Source organism: Vidua macroura, chromosome 21 (assembly GCF_024509145.1).
Source record: "Vidua macroura isolate BioBank_ID:100142 chromosome 21, ASM2450914v1, whole genome shotgun sequence".
NCBI classification, from domain to species: domain Eukaryota; kingdom Metazoa; phylum Chordata; class Aves; order Passeriformes; family Viduidae; genus Vidua; species Vidua macroura.
The window spans coordinates 382,863-400,658 of record NC_071591.1 but is presented as its reverse complement, the minus strand read 5'-3'; the positions used below and the strand labels follow the sequence as shown (position 1 = coordinate 400,658).

Genomic DNA, 17,796 nt, shown 5'->3' with positions numbered 1-17,796 from the left:
ACAGGGATATCCTAACAAATAAAATCTTTATGGCCTCTTCCGCTGAACATTTTCATCTACTGGTTAAAGTCAGGACATGTCTTAGCATTTGCATTGCCCTGATACATATGCAAAATTAATTTAAGTTCACACAGCTTTGGCTGGTAAAGACTTTTTGATTATCTAGTACTGTAAAGTTGCTTCACAGCATTTATTGTAAATACTCTGATGGACAGACAGGCCATTGTTCCGGGCTTTAGCTTGGCTGAGTCTCCCAAGTGTTCCAGGCATACAGGCAAACACACTTAAAAACTCCTAAACCTATTGAGTTGTCTTTCAAAATTGTCCAGGCAACAGAATTTATTTATAAAACTCCACAATCATTGATTCAAAACAAGGTTTTCTTGTTCTGCTTTTCTTCTTTGTCCTCTTTGAACGGTTTTCTCTGGAATGTTTTCGTTGTGCTTAGGAGTCGGAGATTTCCTGCGGCTTCTAATAAAGGCATTTGATTTCCACTCTCCACATACTTTAACACATCCAAGGATTTTGAGGTTTGACGTTAGCTTAAGAGAGCTGGAGATAATCAGCCATGGGGGTAAAAAGCCAGAGTTATGCAAATTATTTCTAAAATGTATGGAAAGCAAAGAAAATGCTCCTTTAAATGTGGCTGGTGTGGGACAGAGTCTTTGTCTGAGCACAGAATATCTGTGTGCTCCCCTTCAAATTTATGGCTTTGATTGAAACCTGTAAAGGGGTGATCTGTAAAGTATTCCTGCTATCCTACACTTCCCAACAGGTTTATTACCATTCGTTTATAAAATGAACAGTCTAACGAGCAGTGGTTTAGATCACAGCTATCAAAGTCTGGTCATTTGTCAAGATTAGTTTCCTGTTGTGAGATTGCCTTGTGCAAAAAGAGTGCATAACCTTGTGTTCCTCTTGGGAAGCTGAAAAAATACCTATAAACACCCTATAAGATAGGTTTAATGAAAATTTTATAATCTCAGAATTCAACCCAACACGCTGGTGTGTGTGTGTGTGTGTGTTTGTGTGTATTTGTGTGAATGCAGGTTATAACAGAGTACCTGTGTAGAGGGGAGGGAATTTTCTTGACAAGAGTTAAATTCAGGATATGAAGTCTGTGCAGTATTGTCAGGGCAATTTAATGTTCATTTGAATGAGTTAATCTGCACCGATGACAGTGTAATTCGTTATAGCTAAAAGGCTGCCTTGGGAAGCGCTGTTGCAAAAGCACCGTTTTTACGGGAATAGTCAGTTGCTAGTAAATAACACAAAGTATTTTCTATTCATGTTAGATATATTTATTTTGAAGAAAAATAAAAACCACAAACACTCACTAAGGCAGTATGACAGCAAAGGTGCAGGTCAGGGAAACAACAAGGCTCCACAGGACAAGGAGGTTATCTTTGTGTCCCTGTTTGAGGGAAGGTGCGGGGGATTTATGCTTTCCTGCGCTTTTCTTCTTGAAATTGTCTATGAACTGTGTTACATTTGTGTCTTCACTGCCACTGGACGGTGCCGTATTGTGCGGTTTGCTTGGGAGACGACCGGAGGCGGCCGCAGCCCGTCCTGGAGCGGTCCCAGCGCCGCCCGGGCGGCCGCAGCACCGGCGGCTCCGCGGCATCGCCGCTCCCGGCGCCAGAGCCCTGCCGGGGAAGGCTCGCCGTTCTCCCCGGCCGGAGAGGGGAGGTGGGCACCTGGCAGGTCCCTGGAGCCCGAGTGCGAGCGTTCCGCAGCGCAGCCGCGCTGTGCCCGGCGCGCCCGTGATGGGCCCGGGGCCGGGGAGGCCGGAGCCCCGCGCTCCCGGTTCGGCCGGGCACCGGCAGCTCGGGGCCAGCCCGGCCCTCCCCGCGGCCGGCGGGGACGGGAGGCTGCGGGAGATGGGGGGACAGAGCCTTCGCACCGGCTCTGCCGCTCCTGAGCTCTCCAGTTCCCAGTCCTGAGGGCATCCCTTCGGACAGAGAGGCCAGACTTGGTTAAATGAGTCAAATAGGTTCAAGCAGTTAAACAGAAAAAACTATTGTAGTGCACCTTTATTTATTTATTTATTTACCCCCTCTTTGTGTGTCAGTCCTTTTGGATATAAAATTGTGTCGAGATAAAAATATTTTCTGCTTAGGAATATGCTGGCTAAAGCATTGCAAGGAAAATCTTGCGGACAAAGCAAACTGAGTGTTTAGAATAAGCCATTCTGTTCATGGCAGTGCCCAGGGTCCTGCATGGCATCAGTTTCCTTTTGATAAATTTAATTCATTACATACTTGAAAAAGAGCTGCTCAGTCCACCTTGCGCTGCTGTTACCTTGAGGCTGTGGCCATGCAAAGGTGTGCCCTGAGCCATCCAGGTTCCCAGAGTGGCCACTCCTAGGGACAGCTGGGACACCGGTTCCCATCTCTCAGCCATTTTCTGGATGCCATGTACACCATATTGACATTTGCTTTTCCCTCCTGCCCACTGACTCCAGCCCTTTGCCGAGGGCTCCTACTGCCATTTTCCTGCATTTCTCAGCTCAGACAAAATGGAGGCTCTGGAAGAATGAATAACTACCACAGCCTTAGCCTTCTAAAATCAGAGAGAATTGCCTTTTTTTTGAAAAATTATAATTTTGATGACAGAAAAAAGTCAGCATACCCCATGCTAAAAGGCAGAATCTAATTTTTTTTCCTGTGAGCACACTGGTGCAGTGGTGTTCATTTCCTGGCTGAAATGTAAATGTTTGTGCACCTTGCACTGTGATGTATTGCCATAAAAGACACTGAATTTCAAATCACCAGCACACCATGTGACACAGGGATGTAACAGCAATCCGTCTTTATTTGAGGCAGCCCTTTTCTGAAATCTCACTTAGGGAGATTCCCAGTTGCCATTAGGAAAGCAAAATAAAATTAATCTAAATCATTCTAACTTAAACCTAGAAAATTAATGATGGATGAAAGACAGGGTTTACAGAGCATTAATAAGAACTAGTCTGGATGCAGTGTGTGTTCTAGGGTCTGTGATTATACTGGTAATTTGACAGATTGTATCACTGCCTATCTCTGCCAAAGGATGTTTCACACCATTTAAAATGCACAGTACTTCCTTCAGAGACAGGTTGTTCTGGAATAACTCAACATCCAAAGAAAAGCTGTGTTATTTCACTCCTCTCTTTATTGATTGCATGTGTACAATCGTGTGTATGCGCATGTGCTGACTTCGCTTTAGCAAAAGCACAAAGTTTTCATGCTCGTTTCTGTGTTTATCAGCCTCCTCAGAGACAGACAATACCAAAAATGGAAAGTCTGTTCAGGATAGGGCTTAAGTGCTGAAACCAGAAACCCTGCATAAAACAAAGCATGAGCTGGTCCTTCCTCTAAAAGGTGAATTGGAATACATTTGTGTTTAAGCAATTATCCAACTTTGGGAGCTCCCTTTTGTTTCTCATTTTGAAAAGAAAAAAAACATTGAGATAAGGACAGATCTTAGTGGGCTTTGTCCAGGAAAGGCGATTTGGGGAATCTCAAGACAAAGGAATTGAGATTTGAAGAAATTGCATGCCTATGCTGTTTCTGAGGCTAAGGATGCAAGTCTTGCCGTGTGCAGGAGCACGAGCCAGGCTGATCTGTGCAGACATTGCTGGATTTGGATCCACGCAGGGTATGATCTGATGCTCCTCTTGACTGTGCTGCCTCTTGCTTGCAGGCTGTTCGCTGCCAAGTGCAGCGGCTGCATGGAGAAGATCGCGCCGACGGAGTTCGTGATGCGCGCCCTGGAGTGCGTGTACCACCTGAGCTGCTTCTGCTGCTGCGTCTGCGAGCGCCAGCTGAGGAAAGGGGACGAGTTTGTCCTCAAGGAAGGGCAGCTGCTCTGCAAAAGTGATTATGAGAAAGAGAAAGACTTGTTGAGCTCGGTCAGCCCAGACGACTCAGACTCAGGTGAGCTTTTCCCACACCTGCTCTGACTGGAAAAGCTGCATGGGTCTGTAGAGCTTTCGTATAGAAAAGTGCATCCATTTTCACATCCACTTCATCTATATGCAAGTGCCATCTATGCAAATTTGCAGGCACTGCTGAAAACATTCCTACTGGCAGTCTGCTTTCCCTAACCTGACTCCCTTCCTTAACCTCTTGCTTAGTAAAAGACAAAATCTTTTTGCTTTCATCAACATGTTTTTCTGTAAGATCATAAAGCATGAATCAGACTGACTTTAGCTAGCCAAGGTCTCACTCAAGTGAGGCATCAGTATGCTGTTCTCCGCAGGCATTCTTCCATCCACTTAACGTATTTTTCAGAGGATCTTCTTCACATACAATTTCAGCACTAAACTAGGAGAATGCACAGAGCAGTAATATGATTTTCAGAGGAATCTGTCTGCCAATTATAAATAGTAAAATTGCAAGTGCAACACAGAAGTACTGAAGAGAATCTGAAAGTAAACGAGATATGGGTTTGTGCCATCATAATCGCACACTTGTTTCCCAAGAAAATAAATAAGAAAATAAACCGTTACCATTCCATTACATGTACAAGTGACATATTTGCCTCTGGTTCATGGGAAAATGTGTTACTCTGCTTTAACTGGTAGCAGAAATTATTCATAATCTCTAATCCGAGAGTCATATTCTTCACATTGCTAAAATTTGTATTTCCACATGAGGAATGCTTCAAGACAAAGGTCTCTGTAGACTTGGCAATGTTTGGGACCAGGGCCATTCTTGGAGCAGTGTTCTAGTTATTGTCATGCTGCGTTTGCAGGACCCTCAGGGCTCTGCTCAGTAAATCTCAAGTCACAGGATCTGGGCTTTTGAGGAACGTGCCTGAGGCATGTGAGTTTCCTCCTTGACTGTCAGCATACCTTGCCCCCCACCAGCTCCAGGGACCCACTGTGCACCTGCCTCATGTCCACCAAAGCCCCTTGCCCAGCTGGTGCGAGGCTGTCCCCACGCTGGAACTGGTGACAGGCACCTTTCCCCACTGCTGTCCTCGCTCACACACCTGTGCTGGCAGCTGCATTTGGCATCAGCTTTGAGCAGGGGTGGGCTCTTCTTCGGGACCAGGCTGACCTGTGATCTGCAGTGAGGAGCTTCCACGGTAGCACAAACCAGTCTTGGTTTCAATTTCATTTCCCTTTGGCACAAAGGGGAGTCTCTTAGTCCTGGAGATGCCTTTTTTTTCCCTCATTATTCTCAGTTAGTCAAACCCAAACCTGAAAAACAAGCTGACAAATTAAACAAGTTGTTTGTCTCCCATTGTCTAACACAGTGAAAACACTGATCTCCCAGGGGTCTGCGTGAGAGCACACAATCTGCAAAGCCCTGGCTGAGAATGTGTCCTGCTTCAATCAAATATTTATCCACTGGACACAAAAGTAACTCTCCAATGAGCAGTATTAATCCTCACAAACCTTTCCTTAGAAATGGCATGCTGGAAAGTTAATAATGTCGTGGTTATTAAAATGACTGAACTTCTCTTTAATCATGAGGCCAAAGATGCTTATTAAAGTAAAAGGTAATTAGACTGCTAGGTGCATAATAATCAGACCCTAAAATGAATTAAAGTCTAATTTGTTGATTCCCCAAATGTAGTCTTTCAGTATATAAAAAATTCCATGTGTTTCTTCATGTTGAAATCCCTATAATAATGTGATAGTGTTTTCTGGAAGAAAAATCAGTAGTCTGGTCAAATAAAATATGCTGAGTTGAAAAGTTGATTTTCTCAACAAAATGTGTATTTACCCATCAACCTTTGCCACTGTGCTTGAGATTTCCCAGGACAGTATACTAACACATGTAATATCACCAGATTGTATGAGTATTCAAAATTTAATTATAGAAAATACAAAGAATCTCTTTGGTCTGCACAAACACATAGATACTTGAATGCATTTACTGAAAAAGAAAAGTTTGTGCTTGTACATGCAGACACATTTTAATGCACAGAGGAAGATTACTGATGTTTTCTATGGGAAGTGGAAAGGAGATGACAAAGATTATATTTAATATTATCACCAGAGCTTCAAAACATTCAAAACAGTATTCAATAATTGGAATCTGCACTATATTTAGTTAGATGGGCTTTGAGATACTTGTGTGATACTTGCTTTATGCTGTTTTGCTGCCGTAGCAGTGCAGGCAGTGGTACCTGTCTGCAGATAATGCTTCAGGAGAAGCTGGAGTTCAGCTGTGCAGGTAAAGGTGTTTATCTGGTGCTGAGATCAGGGCAGGTGAGCACATAGGACCAAGAGGTGCTGGAAAGGCACAAAGTGTCTCTGTGCCCAGTTCCTGGAAATACTGAAGCATTTTCTGAGTTTCTGTCCCCTGATCAGTCCCATGTCCTCAATTAAAAATTGAAAACATTTTAATGCTTTTGTAGCATTTGACTTAGGCAGAGCACACAGATCTAAGATAGTCTCTTCCTGCCCACAGCTGCTTTAGGTATTCAAATAACCATGGGACAATAGTTGAACCCGTTGACTGAAGAGCAGTTCTCAAACATCCTGTTTTCTTGGTGGAACAAGTGCAATTATATATCCTTTTTTCACCAGTCAAAAGTGATGATGAAGATGGAGATGTTAAGCCCACCAAAGGCCAAGTAACCCAAGGAAAAGGAAGCGATGATGGGAAGGACCCAAGAAGACCTAAACGACCAAGGACAATACTTACGACACAACAGAGACGAGCATTCAAAGCATCCTTTGAAGTATCTTCTAAGCCCTGCAGAAAGGTAGGTGCTTCACCAGGGACCGAGTCAGCCCTGACAGCAGGCCGCAGCTGCAGACAGCCCTGCCCCTTCCTGGGGCAATAGCAGTTCTCCTGGGGTGAAAGCAGAGCACTCTTTTTACACAGAAGTCTTTTATGGGTAAAATTTAGTGTCATTTTCCTCAGCTCAGACTCGTTGTTCAGTAGTTACAGAACTGGTAGCACCATCAGGGGCAGAACTTGACAACACTATGCAAAAATATGATGAATTTTAAAAAGTAATTCCATACATGCAGTTTTTGTTTTAAGTACAAACATTCCTCCTAACAAAACTGATTAGTGTTTTTTTGGTGGTGGGTTTTTTTTTTTTTTTTTTTTTTTTTTTAATGATTTTTCTTTTTAATGAAAAATTGCATCATTAGGCATTTCCTCTTGCAGGTCAGAGAAACATTGGCAGCTGAAACAGGGCTCAGCGTGCGAGTCGTCCAAGTCTGGTTTCAAAACCAAAGAGCAAAGGTAGGCTGTTTGTCACATTCTCAGAAGCCAAATGCAGGCTGTGCCCCAACAGGAGCTCTTGCCATGGATGCAGCTCACACTGCAGAAGTCCCACAGCTGAGCTCTGCGTGTTCTGCCTGCTCTGCTCTCTACATCCACACTAGAAAGGCAGCTTCCAAACATAGATATTAAATTCCTATGCTCAAAGCAACTCAGGGTTGGGAGTAAATTTTGCATGCAAATCTGAACTGGAAACTGAAATATTTAAGCTTAGAATTGAAACTGAACCCACAACAGTGTGTGCATAAGTATAAATGGTCTGTGTTAACTGATAAGATGTTTGCAGAGAGTTTTGTAAGGAAACAGAATTGTTGCATTTGGAGCTGCAAGATTGTTTTGTTCTTCTGCTTTTTTCCAGATGAAAAAGCTAGCACGAAGGCACCAACAGCAGCAGGAGCAACAGAACTCGCAGCGACTAGGACAAGGTAGGGGATTCGTGAAAAAGCAAAGTGAGAGAGAAAGAATCTGCAGTTGTCTGGAAGTGCCATTCCCACATGACACTTTAGTACAGTGATCTAGGTCTGTGAGGAACGTGTGCCATCAGCACTGGAAGGGCACAAAGATGTGCCTGAGTGCCCACGCCAGGTTACCCCAAGTTCTTCTGGTGGGATCAGACCCCAGAGGTGCTCCTGCAGAAACTGTTACCTCATTTCTAGTAGAAATGTGCCACGTGGAGAGGTCTGCACTGGAGGAAATCTCCAGGAGGCTTGCCCCAGACAGATCCTTCAGTTTGTTCTCTTCTGCAGTAAGGGGCACAGTGCTCAGCTGGGAATCTGCACAGGCATCAGAGTTACTGCCCCAGCCAAGGCAGGGAGAGCCCCTCCTGTGCTCCCACAAGTATCTGGAGCCTGGAGCAGGCACTGCACACAGGCACTGGGACTTGCTCTGCTGCTCTGTGGGTAGTCTTGAGTATCTCCAGCTCCCGACACCTTGCAGCCTCAAATCCTCGACTTTAGCCAGAGCAGAAAAACTGGAACCAGCAGAAGTTAGAGAATAACTGGGCTCTGTCAGACAAAGTATACAGACTTTGGGAGGATAGGGTCCAGGACCTAGGAGCTCCAGAAATTATGTAGAAATTACAAGTCTCTCAGCTTATTCCTCAGGGCTCTACGCTTAGACAAAATTTGGAAAGTTTCTCTGACTGACAGGATACCCCTGACTGCATTTGCTAGGGTTCATTGTTGCCACTGATTCTGCCCTGTTCCCCAGCAGTAATTGTTCCTCCTCTTTGCTTTGCAGAAGTAATGTCCAACCGAATGGAAGGGATGATGACATCTTACACACCACTTGCACCACCACAGCAGCAGATTGTAGCAATGGAGCAAAGCAGTTATGGCACAGACCCATTTCAGCAGGGTCTGACCCCTCCACAAATGCCAGGCGACCACATGAACCCCTATGGTAAGGCATGCCTCATTCTGCCACATCCCAAGTAGCTGGGTCTGTGTGCTGGATCACACACCACAGGGGCAGCAGCTTTACTGGCTTTTAGAATATTTTTTCTGGGATTTGTAGCAGGGAATTTGTACCAGTGAGTTTTATGTGTGTATTTTCTTGTACACATAAGGGTGTAGAACAGAGCTCATCTCAAGCTCTGGACACCTTTCAGAACTATTTCACAGTATAATTCTGATAAACTATAAGCAAGCAACATCACCTCTCCAAGCTCCACTTTTTTAAACCACTGTCCAAGACACTGAAAAATAAACAGTACCAAATTCTAGCTCCTTCACAAATTTTTCCTTTTTTCTTAGAAGCTTTGAGGAAAAAGTGCCTTCAATAAAGAGAAGTAATCTATTCATTACAAAATGAATAAGCAGCCCTGTAAGACCACTCAGATTGGATGCGTGGATTTGTTAAAGAACAGCTCTTGAGCTACTAAGAGATGGGTTACCACAGGACATTTCTCCTGCATAGTTTTACTCTCTGTCCCAAATCAAGATGACGGTTTGCTTTCAGGATTGCTTGACCCCACATCAAACGCATTACAAGCACTAAATGCTCAATTACTGGTTCTGGACAATTGCAGTGTGGCATTTAAAAAGAATGTCAGAGGATTTTTCAGACTGTGATTCTCGGCCTTGCGGTAGCCCACAAGGGCCTGTTTCAGACTCCTTTCTGCTGACCAGGAGCACTTCACTGTAGAGGCTCACAGGCGCATCACTGTCCCCAGCACAGCGTGCACAGGCCAACAGGAAACCTGCTTGGGGTCTGTGTCATTACTTTTGCCACTGAGACAAGTCCATGGTGCACACCAGGAAGTTTGGGAGGTCCTGTAAGGAGCTGAGGACATATGAAGTGCCCTCGAGCATTAGGTGGCTTGTGATTTTGTTGGTTTGCTTGGTTTTCTGAGTAAAACCCATTGGGAAGTAGGTTCTGTGCTCCAAAATGTGTGCAGGGGAGGGCACAAAACCCTTTTGAATGAGTGTGTGAGGAAAAAGAACCAGAGTAACACATTCGCAGATCCCCCAGGACTTGAGCTAGAGCTTTTTCTGGTACCTTGAGTGTTGAATTTAGCTGAAATCTCAGTTGCTAAGGGAAATAAAAGGTGCTGCTCCAGACCAGCCCTAAAAGAGTGGAATTTTCTGGAAGGAGAGTATGTTTACAACTGTAGCTCACTTGAGGCCAGGGAAACTAGGTCTCTTCCTGGGTCTTGTCACACTGGTAGAACTTTTGCCTTGTGTGTACATGAAGACCAGTGTGACTGTGGCTCTTAGACCATGCTTCCCTGTCATAGGCACCATGGTTCCACCTTTCCTGACAGTCCTGGTGTTCCCATGAGTGCTGGAGCCCATGGAGAAGCTGGGGACCTGCTCCTCCCCAGCACCGTTTGCTCCCGCTGTCAGCCAAGGCTCTGTTTTGTGCTGCTGACTGAAATAGAAATGAAATCCCGGCAGGTTTGGGCGCTCTGCTGCCAGCTGACCCCTGTGGGTTGGTTTCAAGCCCTCCTCCTCGCAGGCCAGCCCCTCATAGCCAGAGCTGGTTAAGGTGTGACCGCAGCAGCAGGAGCGTTCCCGCTTGCTGTAGCATCCGTGTGTGCTGTGTCCTCCCCGGCTGCGCAGCGCCCAGCCTAACGTGTGCGTTTCATTTGCAGGAAACGACTCCATTTTTCATGATATCGACAGTGATACCTCTTTAACTAGCTTGAGCGACTGTTTTCTTGCCTCTTCCGAAGTTAACTCCATGCAGGCTAGAGTAGGAAATCCCATTGACAGGCTGTACTCTATGCAGAGCTCCTATTTCGCCTCATGAAAGTAAAGAAAACTAACAGCCGGCGTGTGTTTAGCCAGTGACTTTTCCAGTGCAGACTCTACAGCCATATGTTGCCCAGCTCTTCCTTCACAGTGACTCTGCTGCCTCTGGACTGCAAAGAGCATTTTTTTAGGAAGACTGTCTCTGTTTGCATATATGTGTATGTATGTATATATATTTTAATACCTACATACATACATACATATATAGAGAGACAAAACACATCCACCCGTCCCATACCCTTGGTTCCCAGCTGGCGCCAGACCACGAGACAAGCACGGAAGGAACAGAAGAACCTGCTCGTCCTCAGCCTTTGATCTGGTTTGGTTTGAGTTCATCATCTTAAAAGAAATGGATTTTGTGGAAAGCTAGACCTTTTCCTCCTCTCTCTTCTCCTTTCTTTTGGATGTCTAAACTTTTTTTTTTTTTTAGCCACTGATACTGACATCAGTCAACCATATGACAAATAAATCAAAAAAACTGGAGATTCCTCCTTTTCTTACTGCATGATTCATACTATGTTGTGGATAAATTGCCATTTGAAATGTGAGAAGTTAATGTAAATGTGACGTTCAACATTTGTTTCCTTTCTACACTTTTTCTACATAACCTAGATCTGCTCATTAGTTTATAGCCCTTATGGATATGATACTGAGGAAACTGGTTAACAGTATTTGTGGAGAAAGCCAGTGATTTCAGAGTAAGAAAGGTCTATGACCCTGGAGAGGAGATGCATGTTAGGGGCAGAGGCATTTAGGTTAGTATTGATCTTAAATAATTAAAACTAAAGGTGCTTACAAGACAGATCTATTTAATTTTTTCTGAAGTGTAAGATTAAAATATTTACATTTGTTCGTAAGTATTGCAGTGCCAAATTTCAAGTCTAGACCATGATTGGCAAAGAAGTGTTTTTCATTCTGTTCTGTTTATTTGTTTTGCATGAGGCATAAATGTACTGTTCTCTATTGTCCATCTGGAATAATTAAGCACGCCTTTAGTTACCTTGCCTCAGCAAGAATCAAGGATACACAGTTCTAGCCTGAAACACCAGAAGTCCTGAAATGTGCACCAGCCAGGAACAGGAAACTATGAAAGAAATCACAATGGGAAGTTCAGGTATGTCAAGCTGCAAATCCCCCCTGCCAGGAGCCGTGGCTGTGGTGCCAGCTGAGTGATCAGTGCCAGAACAGCCACCGACGGAAGGGGGTGGCCCAGCTGAAGTCTGTCTCTGATGCTGAAGTTTGAGCATATGTCATATAGATTTTTGTAGGACATAAAATATCATAAATAATAATAGTATAGCTATAAATATTGCCTGGTGATAATTATAATGTGGAGAAGCAGACAAGTACAGTCATGGCTCTCAGTAGAGAAAACTTCATGGGGAATATTTGCCAGGGTAATATCAGTAATTATAGGGTGTGTTCAAAATAGAGCTCATGGGGAAAGATTGGCAGGATAGGCACTTTCTTAAATAAATACCCTTAATATATTGACCATAATAGCTGAAAAACAAGTCCAAAGCTTTCGTTAATCTAACTCCCTCCAGGCTGAGGACTGGTACCAGGCCAGCATCGCAGTGTCCCTGTGGGGCTTGGCATCTTCTGTGGGAGCGTGGGTCTCCCAAGGAGGGGGAGGCCAGAGCAGGACCCCTGTAGCCCCAGCACTCGAGGAGGAGCAGCCCCGCTGGGGGGACCATGGCCTCAGCCTGGGGAGTCCTGCTGGGAGCCCCGCATCAGCCAATGGAGACAGGCCCTCCTGCTGTTCCAGAGACACGGGTGGGAAGGGCAGGAGGATGGGTCCAAGGGAAAAAATACCATTTTCCCCCAGCATGGAAGTGTGGACTGAGCAAGTTGGAGGTTTCTTGAGAAAGCCGAGTTTTATCTGCAGTGTTAGTGCATAGATTCTCACTCCAGAGATGACAAGAGCACCATGGATGAGGCTCTGTGTCTGTGTGTGTCTGTGTGTGTGTGTTCATGTGTCTGTGCCTGTGTGTGTGTGTGTCTGTGTGTGTCTGTGTGTGTCTGTGTGTGTCTGTGTGTGTCTGTGTGTTCATGTGTCTCTGTGTGTGTGTGTGTCAGTGTGTGTGTCAGTGTGTGTGTGTCAGTGTGTGTGTCTGTGTGTGTGTGTGTCAGTGTGTGTGTGTCAGAGTGTGTGTGTGTGTGTGTGTGTGTTCATGTGTCTGTGTGTGTGTGTGTGTGTTCATGTGTCTCTGTGTGTGTGTGTCAGTGTGTGTGTCTGTGTGTGTGTGTGTCAGAGTGTGTGTGTCAGAGTGTGTGTGTGTGTATGTGTGTTCGTGTGTCTGTGTGTGTGTCAGTGTGTGTGTGTCAGTGTGTGTGTGTGTGTGTCAGTGTGTGTGTCAGTGTGTGTGTGTGTCAGAGTGTGTGTGTCAGAGTGTGTGTGTGTGTATGTGTGTTTGTGTGTCTGTGTGTGTGTCAGAGTGTGTGTGTCAGTGTGTGTGTGTCAGTGTGTGTGTGTGTGTGCCTGTGTACATGTGTATGTCTCTGTGTGTGTGCCTGTGTGTGTGTATGTCTCTGTGTGTGTCCGTGTGTCCGTGTGTGTGTCTGTTTCCGTGTGTGTGTCTGTGTCCATGTGTCTGTGTGTCCGTGTGTCCATGTGTCCGTGTGTGTGTCCCTGAGTGTGTGCATGTGGTGCAGGGGGGCAGAGCTCAGTCCAAGAGCCTCCCTCCCACTGCTCAGGGTGCAGAGCACCTGTGTGCCACACACAGCCTCGGCCAGGAAAGGGCCTGGTGGCTCTGCGAGGGTTCAGGGGACATTCCTGTCCCTGTCCCTGACTGCTGCCATCCCCAGGAAGGCGTGGCTGCTGTGTCCATACGCTTTGCCTAGTGACCATTCCCTGCTTTCTGGCAAGGATGTGGTTTCAACTGAGCATTGTGAGCCCCTGGATATATTTTGAAATGGAAAGGATTTTCTTTTCTTACCCATCCTGTTCAAGTATTTTTCCCTTTCCTTGTGTATCAAAATAACAATTTCCTTTCTCTCTGCATGATAGCAAACATCTATAAAGAACTCAGGTGATCCTCACTGCTTGCAGGGCAGAAGCAAGCAGGTTTCATATGGCACATGTAAACATGTCATTTGTCACCACCGATCTCAATGGATTCATCGTTTCCCTCTTCTCCCCACTGCTGTGCTACTTTACATTCATAGAAAGGCCTCTCAGATGCACCAGTTTGTAGACTCCTCACACAAGCACAGCCTTGCTTCCTATCTCATTACTGGCAGGATCAAAATGGCATTTTTGGTGTTTACAGGGACTTACGTGAGAACTATAACATGACCTACAGTTTGGAGAACTGCCTTGTCCCAACTCTACCTCTGCATCTGGGATGGATGTTGAAAAATAATCCATCTCCAAGGAAAAAATCAGACATCCCATTTTATAGCTGAATTATAATTCTTTGCTGATTTTTTGGATGATTGTTTGCCACCTTTTTTTTCATGCTTGTACATACTATCTCCTCTCCCTTGGTGTGTCGTATGATGATGCCTTAGCTGTTTGTTGCCCATGTTCTGCCACCTTTGGAGACACATACATGCACACATTCAGGCCCTTGGCATGTGTAACATTTTCCATGCCATGGTGGGCTGCTGCTGGTCCAGGAAAGGAATGCATAGGCAAGGATTTCCAGTGGGCCTGCAATAGCTGGCAAAGGCCAAAGTTCATTAAAGCAAAATAAATGTCACTTTCTTTTTGTGGAATAAATTATCCTACTGGAGTGTGATCATTGTGGTTTTAACCTGGGACCTTGCAGTAAAAGATTATACAGCAACCTCTGACCTCTTTGATTTCTGCTTTACTCTTCTGTTGTCAAGGGGATGTCCCTGATCAGGTGAAAGTAAAATGTTTAATGGGCCATATCACAGTAATATCTTACATTGAGTCAAATTGATAAACTCTTGCCAAAAATTCTTAGCATCTGGCACTTCCACGGAAACCAGAAACAATGATTGCACATATGGGAGCTCAAAGGCTAGAGGTCATGACAGCAGTTTATTACATGCACCTTACAGTGATCATTTTCCCTAGGAAATTAACCCCTCTCTAACAGAAATGCATCAAGTGAGCTCTTCACGATGTTTCCATCATATTGTTTTGGCTAATCAAGGAATAAGTGTGCAGCTAAAGTGGTGACAAGATGCAATTAAGTAAAAGATGATTGATTAGGTTTCAGTGTGCTTAATAATGTATAAAAAAGATGGTTGCGACATCAGAATGAATATGCTGGGTACGAGCTCAGAGGTCCTTGTGCAACTGCAGGTCTGTGACAGTGGCAGAGAGTTCCCAGCACCCCTGAACAGTGACTGAGCTGCCTGGTGCTGGGTCCCAGCTGGGATCTGGGATGAGCAGCAGCACCTTCCCTTGGTGTGGCTGGCTGCTGTTCCTGACCCTCCTTATCACTGCACTGTGGGGCAACCCCTGGGGCTGGTGGCAGACATTTCAGAGTCACAGTATTGGAGACAATTATGTTGCTCTAAATAAATGGTGGTGGTTACACTCACTTATACTGAAACATCACCCTGGGTATTTTGATCTCCTTTTCTTTAAACTCTGTCATCAAAAACATCCAGACCACTTGGCCCAGTCGCAGCTAACCATGCCTGAGATGTGGCTCATATTAGTTGCATAGTAGCTGCTGAGTGGATTTTTCAAATCCACCCCGCAGAACTCAGATGATCATTGCCAGGTCCTTTGAAGGGTCATTGCTCAGCCACTGTGCTGTGCACCATGTCATGGGGAAGGTCCTTCATGCCAGCAAACCTTCCAGAGATGATGTGAACCCACTTCCCTCTTCCTACTGTGCTCAGGACTCCCTTCCAGTTTCCTTAAGGGTCAGAAGTACATCCCAAGGCACTGCCCCAGGTGCTCCAGTGAACCCAGCTCTGGGATGCTGCTGGGATGCTGCAAGCTGGGGTTTATAAGAGCACCTCTGTGAACCGTGTCATAAGAACTCTGGTTCTCTCTGAAAGTCACTAGAAATGAGCAGCAGAAGCATGAGGAAGGGAAGGATTCTCACAAGCTGGAGCTGGGTCACAGCAGTGAAAGGAGAGAGGCAGCTGAAGCACAACACGGCTGTGGGAGCTGGAGCCGCAGTACCCGGAGTCTCAGTGCCTCGGATCGTGCTTCACACAGCCCCATGCCCAGCTCACCCACCAATTTGTGACCAGTAGCTGCTCCCCAGCATGCAGGTCCCTCCACAGCCCCCTTCTGTGGCCTGGGGGCACAGGGCAGCCACAAGGCCAGGGCTACAGGCACCTGTGCTCCTTGCTTAGGGACATGCTTGGGCATTTGCTTGCCTGAAGTCTTTTGGCTTTGGTGGGCTTTCAACACGGTCCTGCTTCTCTGAGGCTGATCTGACAGCACTGCTGGCTGCTTCCCTCCTGCTGGCTGCAGCCTGGATCACCTTGGCTCGGTGCACTCTGGTTCTGCTCAGCAGCAGCTGTGAAGGGGCTGCCAGAAACTCTGCATTGGGAACTCTGTTTTTAGGTGAACACCCTATTTTTTAGCTGTGTATGGCTGTATTACTTGTATATTTATATATTCTGTATTTATGTTATCGAAATGTAGTATTTTGTAGCTGTCTGTTACAATTTGTTTAACTTGTAAAAAATATGACTGTGCTCTCTCATACTTAACCAGCTCCTTTCACTGTAGATTCGCTGCTCCTTTCCCTCCGTGTTGGAAACAAATCACCATAATGTATGTAGATTGGAATTTTTTTTAATTTAATTATTTGTCATTATTAAATTATTTATTAGTGTTTTTAATTTTCATTTCACTTCAGTTTTTTTCCTGCCACCACTGCTGGCAGCTAAGATTCATGTTTCTCATGCATCATGTTCCTTCCCATGTGCATGTGCGCGCACACACACACACACACACACACAGTATAAACAAAAACAGAAAAAGAAAAATAAGAGAGAGATTACACTTCAGTATATTTGTAAATAAAAGCAACCTGTAAACTAAGCAGAACTTTCTCTCAGTGTGCAGTTCTTTCTTTGCTTTTGCAGACTGAGAGTTGTTCTCTGTGTCCTGGGGCTGGCACCAGTGCTCTCGCAGGTGGGAGAGCCCAGGGACAGCTGGGCACTGCCTCGATGGTTTTAGTGTGGTGGAACTGGAGCCCAGGCTGCCTGGTGGAGGGACACAGCAAGGGTGATGGCAGAGGCTCCTTTTGCACTGGTTTTTGGCCTCTGAAGGTTGAGAGCTGTTCTGTAGGGATGGCGACAGGCTGTTACACGTCCTGGCTCCTCCGGCTGGCTGGACAGACACAGGGAGCCAACCCAAACCCAGCCCGGCAGAGGAGCTGCTCCGTGGGGATTTCAGAGACCCAGGGTGATCTTTCCTGGGTGAAGTGCATGCAAGGGCAGCCTCATGCTAAAGCAGACAAAGTGTGTAAGTATTAGCAATGGATTATAAAGTATCCATCTAGTAATGGAAAATTTGAGACTAATATAAAATGATAGATACTTGCTGGTGTCTCTTGGATCACATAAACATAAACCTGAAACCTCAGGTGAGGTTTGGTCTGGTCATATCTGATTTCTCACTGCTAATCCCTAGGTCCAGAAACACACCATTTCTTTTCTATGCCTCAGACATCAAATCACTATTTCTATTTTTTAAGAAAAAATTAAAGCATGCAGTTTTACAGATAACCTAGTATCACTAAAATGGGACAGCCCCATTTCCACCCTCCCATGCCACTTCAGCACATCCCTGTAGCCCTTGTGCAGCAAGGTGGGTTCACCTGCCTGGAGAAACAGGCCATTCCCCAGCCCCAGCAGGCCTTGCCCAGTGCAAGGACATGGTGTATCCCAGGTATATCCCAGGTGTATCCCAGGGGCAGCTGCTGGCACTGAGTCTCTCACACTGCAGTTTGGACTGTCACCATGTGGGTGACATCACAAAGGGCACAACACATCCAGAGGTGGTATCTCTGTGACATACTAAAAATCAGTTCAAAAGTTTTTCCCCCTATTTTGTTCTTAAAGATGCACAATGTAACTGCTGAGCACAGATCTCCCTGCTCAAACTCTCCCCAGGGTAAGGGAGGAGGCAAGCCCCAAGTCCCACCCGAGGACTGGATCAATAAAGCATTTCTGCTCCTAGTTTCATTCCTTTTTGCTTTCCAGCTCCAAACTGCATCATCCTGTCCCACTTACAGTGGTTATTGGTGGAATGTCATTGAGGAAAAATGAATTGCCATTAGCAATTGGATTCACCTAAGTCAGAATTAGCTACTCAAATATTCATGCTCTGTGTGTATCTAATATTCATGAAGGAAGAA

The 17,796-nt window shown here is 45.4% G+C and overlaps 1 protein-coding gene and 1 long non-coding RNA gene across 3 annotated transcripts in view; one reads left to right on the top strand and one right to left on the bottom strand.

The window, feature by feature from the left end:
- LMX1B (LIM homeobox transcription factor 1 beta) overlaps positions 1 to 10,900 on the top strand; it is an 84,776-nt gene extending 73,876 nt beyond the window's left edge. For both annotated transcript variants that reach the window (XM_053996430.1, XM_053996429.1), the window contains 6 exons: positions 3,682 to 3,914; positions 6,524 to 6,702; positions 7,116 to 7,193; positions 7,591 to 7,657; positions 8,472 to 8,633; positions 10,327 to 10,900. In XM_053996430.1, the coding sequence (XP_053852405.1) occupies positions 3,682 to 3,914; positions 6,524 to 6,702; positions 7,116 to 7,193; positions 7,591 to 7,657; positions 8,472 to 8,633; positions 10,327 to 10,484 (877 nt within the window). In that variant the 3' untranslated portion in view covers positions 10,485 to 10,900. The remainder of the gene's footprint in view (positions 1 to 3,681; positions 3,915 to 6,523; positions 6,703 to 7,115; positions 7,194 to 7,590; positions 7,658 to 8,471; positions 8,634 to 10,326) is intronic.
- Positions 10,901 to 16,420: 5,520 nt separating this feature from the next.
- LOC128817733 (uncharacterized) lies at positions 16,421 to 17,246 on the bottom strand. Its single transcript, XR_008440268.1, has 2 exons — positions 16,977 to 17,246; positions 16,421 to 16,883 (listed from the first exon to the last, which is right to left on the bottom strand). It is a non-coding gene; the product is annotated as an uncharacterized LOC128817733 (long non-coding RNA).
- Positions 17,247 to 17,796: the final 550 nt, after the last annotated feature.